This window comes from Centruroides sculpturatus, unplaced genomic scaffold (assembly GCF_000671375.1).
Source record: "Centruroides sculpturatus isolate CEXI.00-Female unplaced genomic scaffold, Cexi_2.0 scaffold80, whole genome shotgun sequence".
Classification (NCBI taxonomy): Eukaryota; Metazoa; Arthropoda; class Arachnida; order Scorpiones; family Buthidae; genus Centruroides; species Centruroides sculpturatus.
This window is the reverse complement of record NW_019384552.1, coordinates 133,764-143,947: the sequence shown is the minus strand read 5'-3', so window position 1 is coordinate 143,947 and position 10,184 is coordinate 133,764. Positions and strand designations below refer to the sequence as shown.

The window sequence follows — 10,184 nt, the reverse complement described above, 5'->3', positions numbered from 1 at the left end:
GCCACGCTACGGAGAGTTTAGGCGAGTAAGTTGTTTACTATCGTCTGTACAGTATGTAAATTAGGTACCGTAAGTCTAATACAGCACTAATACAGTCTAATTTTATACATTTCTTGTGAAAGAAACATTTCTTATTCAACAGCCATAAAAATTATTTACATTAATGATGTCTCCAAAGTTCAACAAAGTTTTCGCAGAAAAATAACTTATCAGAAATTGCCCGCCATTTGGTGCGCTGCTCTGCAACAAAAACAAGCTTGAGCAATGGCGACGTCAAACGGTGCACACTCGGTAAGTAATCCTACAATTTTTTGTTTATAGCATAGTTTATACAGATTATTCCCAAAAAAATTATACATATTTTGAAAATGTTGAGTTGAATTAGTCTAGAATCGATTAATTTTATGGAAGAAAACCTTTCAAACAGCTGTAGTCCATAAACTTCACACGTGTCAGGCTGTGATTGGCAAGGACTCGTACAAAATTGATTCATAAAGAACGAAACGTATCTACCATGTTATAGGGGGGTCAACTGTATATAAAAAATTTTATTCATTTAATCCAAAAGTTACAAATTATAGCCTTCTACATTGAAAATGTAACATTATTAATGCAATCTTAAAGTTTTAATTTATATATAGTCTTTTTATAATGATTTTGGGCATTATTATGAATTATTATTAGATCTAATATATATACACAGAGTGTTCTGAGAAGTATTGGCAATATTTTTACAGCATGTTCTTGAAACCTACAGGAATCCAAAAATATCTGATAAATATATTCCTTCAAATATATTGTTTTAGCATTGTAAGGACTAATTACTCATTAAGATGTTGCTCTACAGCACTGCTAAGCAATGCAGAAAAGTTGCAATCTTGCTGGCCATTGGCTTCTTACCTTTAGAACCTTAGTTTTTGCAAAAATGTAAGGTTTACCTGCATTTCCTAGCACATCTAGTGCTGAAACAATGTGTTTTTAAGGACATTTTCATATTTCTAGATAGAACACACTGTAAAAATAGTGCCTTGCAGTCTGTATATATATATATATACGTGATACATGTATGTGATACATTATTTTGATAATCATACAAATTACAATAAAAATAAAATATAAATGCGCGCAACTATTGTGACAATAATTTGTGCAACTGCACGTGCCAGAGGTCGCTGGCAACTAGCCTGTTGAAGGAACAAAGAGGCAGGTAACTAAGCAGAACTATGCAAGTCCTGACTTGTTTATTTTATCTTTTCACTAAAATAGTACAGGGATTTGATCAAATTACTTATTTTTTTAGAGAAACGATTCTATAGAATTGTCATTTTAACATGTTCAGTGAATTGATCATCTCCCTTAGGGATTTGACCAAATCCCCATTTTTATCATATCCCTGTGATATATATTTTTTATTCAATTAAAATATATTTATTATTGAATTAAATACCTGTTTTACAAGACTCCAAATAAGACTTTTATTTTCATCTGCTACTTCTTCTGTTTGTCCAGCATCACCAGCCTGATATTGAAAATTAAGCATTAAAATAAACAAAAGTAAAGCTGCCATTTTAAATGAAAATGATATCAAGGAAGTATATGTATATCAACATCCCGAAGCCTGATGTATTTCTTACAGAATGTTATAATTTATTAAATAATTTAGAATTATTAATTTAGATAAGAGATGGCACTTAACATCTACCTCTAGTACCAAATTACTTAGTTTCTAATTATTAATTATAGCATTATATAGCCCAATTAATTACAGAAGTGTTTGGATTGATATATGAAAATCATATTTAAAAATAATAATTAAGCTTAAATGCATAAAACAATTTTGTAAAATTTAATACAGGAATTAAAAATTTTCTATCTGATCTTCCTAACTACAGTATTTTGCTGATTAAAATAATTCTGATTTTCATTACTGATTAAAATATATTGAAAGCAAAGGAATTGTTATAAATATTGTTTGTTATTAACCTTGACAGTGAGCTACCGATAGGTACATTCCTGCCCTGCAAATACATGACATTCTCAAATTCAAAAGAAGAGTGCACATAAGGTGCATCAGTTCCAATGTTTGGAGCAGCAGAAAGATGTTTCAAGAAGTCTTTTATGTTGTATATAAAGAAATCCCTTAGAATGGAACACATCAAAATAGAACGTGAATACCTAGTTCTATTTTGATGTGTTCCACTGATTATTCAGTATATTTCACCTGAGGAAGAACTATTTAATGGTTCAAAAACATTAGTGATAAACTGTATTATTCACAAAACACACCGGTAACAGATTCTGGATAGTGTGTTGATAAATATCATCTAAAATTCTAATTCATCTATCCTAAAAAAGAAACTTAGTGGCATAAAGTTGTACACCAAGTCAACCAAGGAGAGATGAAGCACCCAAAATGAAAAATGACAGACAAATGTAAGCAAGCTATAGAATTAAGTAAATGGATGTATGGTATATCTAGTGTTTCAGAATCTTACATCATCATGAGTTGGAAAAGAAACATCTATATATCCATTTATATAAACCATATGCTGTTCAAATTTTCCAATCACATTTTCTGCATCTTGATTACTATATCTTCTACAGTTCCCAACAAAGATGAACAATCCTACTTTGTCAATAATAAATTTCTCCAAATGCAAAATAATTTTTTCAACACAGTATCTAGTATTTTACTAACAATTTTTTCTCCCTTTAGCAACATTGGGAAATGATCCTTCAAGGCTTCAGTTTCACCAACACCTAATTTTGCCAAGCTTAAACTTATTTTACTTTTTTACAAACATTTTTAACCTATTTACTATAGGCCATCATCAATAATCCTTCAAGGCTTTCGTTGTTACATTCTAAGCTTTTTCTACCACAATTAATGGCTATAAACCTTGTAATCCAGAACAAACACACACACTTAATTTCTGTCATCAGAATGTCCTTTAAGTCTCAGACTATCTGTTCACAACTTCTCCCCAAAATCTTCCTATAAACTATTCTTTCCAATGTATTCCCATAAACATTTTTCTAAACAACTTGAGTTCCCAACTCCTTTCCAAAACAGCTTTTAATTTTCAAATTACTTCTTTGTAAAATACTTAATATTTGAGAAAATTCAGTGTTCAGAAAAGTAACTGAAGTGAACAGATTTAAAAATTTTGTGAGTGCCCGGATCCGATAAACACTTATCAATTGTTTTTTTTTTTTTTTAACTTTCTTGTTCACTTTTAAATAAAACAATGAACAATCAAACAATCGAAACAATGAGTAATTATATTAAAAAATTAACTTTTAAACTCTTATTTTTCACTTGATAAAAATCTAAAGAGATACAATCATAACTTCACCGGATTCACTTCCTTTTGTAGGTGACACAGCTTCCTAGTGTGTCACCTGGAATCTACGAAAGAGAAAAAATAATCAACCATTGGACAGTGATGAAAAAAGTCCTAATAAGGTTATCGAAAACCCAAGAGCAACCCCCTAATAAAAAGGGAGGGGTCGATGAGTGTTCAGTGAACTGTGTGAGTCTGTTGGTAGCCACTAGTCAATTGCCGCCACACAAACTGTTCCAATCGCCGCCACTCCAGAAGATTTCAGTGCCACACCGAAACCATCATCGCCACTCCAAGGAACTTTGTGCCAATTCAAGATTTCCTACGTGTAAAACCTTCCAACCATTCTAGTATTTCTACAAAGTAGAAATTCTAGAATGGTTGGTCTAGAAATTATCCTCACGCGAACTTAATGTAAACTCTCTCTCTTGTTAACTTTTGTTGTTTGGGTCATAGTAGTTACATAATATGTCAGTTCAGATTAGCTTTGGCTAAGCATCTACTAAATTAAATATGTAAATAGTCTGTATCGAACAATAAACAGGTATTTTTATTTATATGAAAAGTTGTGGAGTGTATTTCCTCTGGTTCTCTCCTTCTGCCTCCATCCCAGAACCTAAGGTCCGCACACGCAACCGTTCACGTAATGAAATTAAATGGACAATCCAGTTTCTGTGTCTGTCCTGAAGACACAGTGGTGTCATCTTGACAAGGCACTAAAGAGGTAAAGACCCTACAGTCACAATTTGATATAAGATTCACTTATATGGTAGCAATTGTTTTTCTTGATATTAATTTAAATTATGAAGGTTAAATTAACATAAATATGAGTACATTCCTTTAACCAATAAAATGTAACAATAAAGCATTTGTTTCTTAACTTTATAAAATGATTTTTTAATGAGATTTTCATAAGCATTATTTATTAGTTGCTTCATTTAACAAAACAACTAATAAATACTTAAAAAGTTAATAGCATATATAATTTGTATTACAAAATTTAGCAGTAATTAGTGCATTATAAATTATGTTATATATAGTAGATACATACCAGACCAAATTCCTCTTCTCCATTTTCAACATACGGTGTTTCAACAGGCTCAATTTCTTCTTCATCTTCTTGACGAGGATCAGAATCATCAGGATGAGGATCAGAGTCTGAATCTGTTGAATGGTAACTGTGTCTTCCCTCCGGATCAATTTCTCTGTTATCATCGGTGTGAATGTCTTCTTCAAAATCTGAATGAAAGGAGGATGAGGAGGCAGGACTTAGGACAGGAGATAGGGAAGCAGAAGCACTACTTAAAACTTTAAAAACTAGTTCAGCTTGAGAAGCATTATTATGCTTTTCAGATTCAGTAAGTTCTGGATTACTAAGTGTTTTTTTATTATTTGTTTTATGTAAATAATGTCGTGCCGGACAAGGACTCGAAGTTTTGGAACTTTCGTAGGTATTTTTTAGGGAATCGAGACTTAATCTCCGATTCTCTTCTGGTGTGGAAATAATTACGGCAGGACAGTGTTTTGAGGACAAACATGAATTTGTGGTTTCAACTGATTTAGGTGGATGAGGACAAGAATATCTTCTATAGATATGCAACTGACAAAAAGGATTAGGACACTGACAAGAACATGCAGAACTTGAGTTGAGACATCCTTCATAAAATAAATAAGAAAAGCTAAATATGTTACTTTTAGTAATGAAATGAAGAAAGATTATCTGTACCTAATATGCATTAAGAAATTAGTAAGGAATGAAATGTTAATAGGTAAACAAAATAGAAAAGTGATAAAGAAGATTATAAATCTTATAAGAATAAATACAGTATAATTTAATCATGCAAATGAAATGAAAAATAGATTTAGGAAAGTTAATTTTTTAAAGAAATTCGTGGATTTATAAAATATCTTTCAATGAACTTTTTTTATAACAACATAAATCTATTTGATGGTTAATGATAATCTTGTTTGAATATAAAATGATTTTAATTATTAATTCTTTAATACATCCAGTCTGCTGTTAAATATTTTTTGATCATAATGAGTAACTTTAAAAACTTGATAATAGGTCAAGTTAATTATTTTAATAAATATAATATATACCTTAATCAAATTGATATATTTATAATGAATGTTAATTACATAAGAATACTTCAGTTATAATAATTCAGTGTTTCTGGAGGGATATGGAACAGTCCAAATGCAATCAAATTTTATATGCTGATGTTTCAGAACATGCAGAAGAGATTTCCATAAGGAAAAAGTTTAGTTCCAACCAAAATTCACACTATGGGACTTGTGATGCACAAATGATATCAAAAGGACATTGGCACACTTTCTTAAAGCCATTGGAACTCTTGAAGCATGCTCACAAAATTGCCATTGTTTATAAAAACAATTTTTATGTACAATTACCTTATTTACTCACATATAAAAGACAAGGTTTTTATTCATTTTTCACTGCTTCAAGTACTATATGTGTGAGCGAAGGATTCTTTGTGTTTTGGCAAAAAATTTTTCTGAACTGTGTATTTGCATTTTTTACCAGATGCTCACCTTCTTGTGTTTAAAGACAAAGTATTTTATCTGGGTCATTTAAATCATTCTTGTGTATTGTCAGGAGTAAAGATTAATAGCAATAGGAAAAGCAAAGCTTTTGAATTGAATTCCAAATTGAAATTCTAAAATCACATGGGAGCGAGCCCGATATAATTTTTAATCCATTCCCATATGAAAACAGATAATTTTTCAGAAATAAAAAATCAGAGAAACTCGTAAATGTAATTGATGGAGAGTAGATTTGACTGTTAAGAATTGGCAAAAAAGGTTCCCAATTGTCCAGCATATCTAAAGTCACATCTCGTCTTAAATGTGAGTTAAATACGGTAAATCACAAATAGGAATACAAACTAATAAAAGATACAAATGTTTGATGGTCATTATTATTATTTTTATTTCTCAGATTATCAACTGTATACCTACTTTTGCACCCTTTCCCCTGTATTGGTAAATTCCTGAATTTGAATAGATTTTTAGGGTAAAAAATTTGTGCGCCCTGAAATAGCATGAAAAAGTTTGGTTGGACTGCAACATATTCCTCCATATAAAGAAAATATCTCTATTTAATGCTATGATCAACCTGTACATCAAAAAGGAAATTACAGTGTGTATCAACCAAATTTTTGTATAGCCAATGTATGTATGTATGTATGTATGTATGTATATATACATACATACATGTATGTATGTATATGTATGTNATCAGTGCTTGTTGCTGTATCCTGACAGGTTACATGATCTTCATTAATAATGTTAAATGTTTCTGTCTGTTGATGTATTTGATCAGCAACCTGTTGTTTGATAAGTTCAAATGTTGTTTGTGGGATAAGGTTGTTGTTGTGTATAATTGTTCTTTTTTGATCGACAACCCTTTGTTCGGTGACAGTGAGGTGAGGATATTGTTGTGTGAATCTATGGTGTAGTTGTTGTCTGTATGCTGTCATGTTTGTTTCGAGTCTTGTGATTGCGTAGTAAGTACGGATGATAAACTCGTTCATTTCTGTTGTCCATTTCATCCGTTGGCGTGGTTTTCCAGCCTTTGTGGTCTGTGGATGCATTGCCACGGAAACACCAAGGCTAGGTTGATTCCTCACATCTGTTGAGGGCATTGCAGTAGCCATGCTTGGGCCGGCGCTGCTTTTTCTCCACTGGTAACCAATGGAGACTGCGGCCTATTTTTCGAATGTGACCTCTGCCTAACTCACGAATGCGGACCTTGTTAACCCGGGCGACATCCGAACCAGTATCACACTTTGATCTGGTTACTACCATGATAAATATCTCCACAGAATGTGGGTGTGGTCACTGTTAGCTTCATTTCTGCCCATAGACCTTACTGGCATGAGTGTCCCTACCAGGAGCTTGTGCTCCAGCCTGCATTGCCCTATGGATCAGTAAAATTACTGGGCTCTCCCACCACGACCAGGTGGTGACCACAGGAGAGTTATTATTATTTCTCTTCAGCAAAATTTATGCTTATCACTTAAGGTATTATTATTAAATTAGCTATTTTTTTTTAATTATGTAAAAAAACATGTGGAATATTTATTATTGAAATCTGATAATATTGAAGAGTTTAATGAAATTTTAAAAATACTTGTAACTGGAGAAATTCAACATCAATAATTAGTATAAACTTATTTTCATCAGAGGAAAGAATGCATATGAAACTCAATGGCTAAATATTTTCACAGTTCAAAGGATATTTCAACAGTAAAAATCCTGTCAACTGTAATGCATTATTAAAGAAATAATGGAGAAATATTAATTTTACCTGTTCAGCTATATAAAATGTCCTGCTTCCCGTGTTAGGATGTTTCCAGTAACATCTAAACGTTTCTCCTAAAATAGGATTATAAGGTTTCTTTAAACCTTTGGGCTTTTTATAAAAACCCGACAAATACCATTGTACTACTGTTTTCATTCTTGTAAAGGGATCGTCTTCTAAGACTGCCCTATTAAAAAAATAACTAATTTACCTAAGAAGAGCAAATTAATTTTCAAAAAGTTTTTTATAATTTTAGAAATCACAGAAAATGTTTTGATTCCATTTATTATTTCTTTACATCTAAATTATATGTAAATCTTTTGTATAACACAGTGATGCTCAAACTTTTCAATTGGCAGGCCAGATTGCATACAAATCATACTTAGACAGGCCACAAATATTTTGCATATTCCTAGCACTTATAAGGGGCTGTTCAAACCTTACATAAAGCAAAAATTTGCCATTTTTTTTTATCTCCCCTTACCTATCAGGCCAGATGTTTAAAAAAATTTACAAATACATATATTTTTAAATAATTTTGTAATGACTGGGGAGAAAAATAAATGACATGTGCAATCTTCCATCATTAAAGACTCATCTTCCCAGTCATCAGATTACAAATGAATCCCACTCCCCATAAATTTCTGATGTAATACTTGAATGGTTCCTAAATTATGTGTCTGTTAAATCCAGCTCACAAATATATCTGAGGGGCCATAGTTTGGGCACCACTGAATAAAGAATAAAGAAAGATTGATTAATGGTGATGGCTCTTGGCATCTATGGTGGTGCTGTTGTGAGAGGACATATAGCACACAACCCTAACAGAATTGTTTTTGCTTAAGTTAAAATTAATCAAAACCAGCACCAATTAAAACAATTTTGTTAGGGTTGCATGCCACACACCTTCCCATGACTGCATTCTGTTATTAGATGCCAGAAGCCACCACTGTTGATTTTCAGTATTCAGTCATTGATTAATTTAATATTTATTGTATCAGTAATCAAATAAAAGTGAGATCTTCACCTGATAATCACTGTGTCTAAAAAATGTAAAATGTAGATTAAATTTAAAAACTTTCCTGCAATAAATATCAATGATGACTTATCTAAGTAGTCAAAATCATAATAAAAGATTTAATTTTTGTATTTATTTATATTATATTATATCATATGATTGATTAATTACAATTAACAAACAAAATGTTTGTGTGCACTTAAAAATAGAATATTTGAAACAAAATTAAGACTATGGAATTACCGAAAAAAATGTCACATTACTAAAAAAAATAAGTGATTATGAAGCATTTTCTGCAATGAACCAAAGACTATAATACATGTATTGTATTATTGTATTATAGTAATAGAATCTTTACCACTGAGGTGCAGTATCCACCATCTTTCAAATTTTTAATTTCTAAATAAGAATTAGTTTGAAAATTATATGTTCTATTATTAATATTTCTAATAATATAAAATTCACAGAACTATAATATATATTTAATTATTTACCTGGAAATAATATCAGAATGATAGTAGTAATCTGAAAGTTTATCCAAAAATGATCTTGGTTCCAAAATAAATGTTGGTAGAACAACTTTGGATAAATCCATTCCTGGCCTCACCTTACAAAAAAATTTATATAGAAAGTTTACTACTATGATAATTAAGTTTTTTTTCAGTTTTAAGAATATTTTAAGTTTATTTATATGCAGTAAATGCTTTGAGACTAGTCTATACTTGTAATAATGGCCAACGAATAACATTAAGCAGATTAAGTATATATGATATGATGAAATTATTTAATAGAAATTCTGGTTTTAACTGATATTGATATGTATTTTTAATTGTTTTAACATGGCGTAACTTATATGGAGAATAAATTACTAGTTAATAATACATCATTAACTGCAGTAAAAAATGCCAGTAAATAATGATTAAATTTAACGAATGCTTTAAACATTAACAAACTGATAATATGTAATTGTTACTGTCATGAAAAGACTAATTTAAAAATGTGTATCATTATCTTGAGGTAATGAGTCATTTAACAAAAAGCAGTTTAGAATTTAGCATCATATATATTTGATATAAAGTAAAATACAAAAATGTGTTTCATTATCAAAGAATAATATTCTATACACATTCCTTTTGAGATAATTATTTACAATGCAAAATGATTACAGTAGACCCCCTATAACATGGGTTCCTATAATTACGATTCCTATAAGACGGCGAAAAAATTGCGATGGTATCCGTACAAACCTGGTAAAAAAATCTTCTATAATTCAGTAAAACATCATCGAGCAGCCAAACTACTTTCCGCCATCCAGTGCCACGCTACGGAGAGTTTAGGCAGGTAAATTGAGTTTACTATCGTCTGTACAGTATTATATATAAATTAGGTACTGTACATATAATTATATATTAATTATATATAAATTAGGTACTGTATATATAATTATATATTAACTTAATTTATTGTAACTTTATTATAATTAAATATATATTTT

The 10,184-nt window shown here is 30.6% G+C and overlaps 2 protein-coding genes across 2 annotated transcripts in view; both read right to left on the bottom strand.

The window, feature by feature from the left end:
- LOC111623712 (oxysterol-binding protein-related protein 8-like) overlaps positions 1 to 10,184 on the bottom strand; it is a 186,583-nt gene that overhangs the window by 57,890 nt on the left and 118,509 nt on the right. The window contains exons 13-16 of the mRNA XM_023366398.1: positions 9,184 to 9,296; positions 7,678 to 7,858; positions 4,396 to 5,070; positions 1,448 to 1,519 (exon numbers count right to left, since the gene is read on the bottom strand). Of these exons, the coding sequence (XP_023222166.1) occupies positions 1,448 to 1,519; positions 4,396 to 5,070; positions 7,678 to 7,858; positions 9,184 to 9,296 (1,041 nt within the window). The remainder of the gene's footprint in view (positions 1 to 1,447; positions 1,520 to 4,395; positions 5,071 to 7,677; positions 7,859 to 9,183; positions 9,297 to 10,184) is intronic.
- Positions 7,464 to 9,328, bottom strand: LOC111623694 (oxysterol-binding protein-related protein 8-like). Its single transcript, XM_023366353.1, has 2 exons — positions 9,184 to 9,328; positions 7,464 to 7,858 (listed from the first exon to the last, which is right to left on the bottom strand). Exons 1-2 carry the CDS (start codon positions 9,282 to 9,284, stop codon positions 7,582 to 7,584), a joined length of 378 nt encoding a protein of 125 aa, XP_023222121.1. The 5' UTR covers positions 9,285 to 9,328; the 3' UTR covers positions 7,464 to 7,581.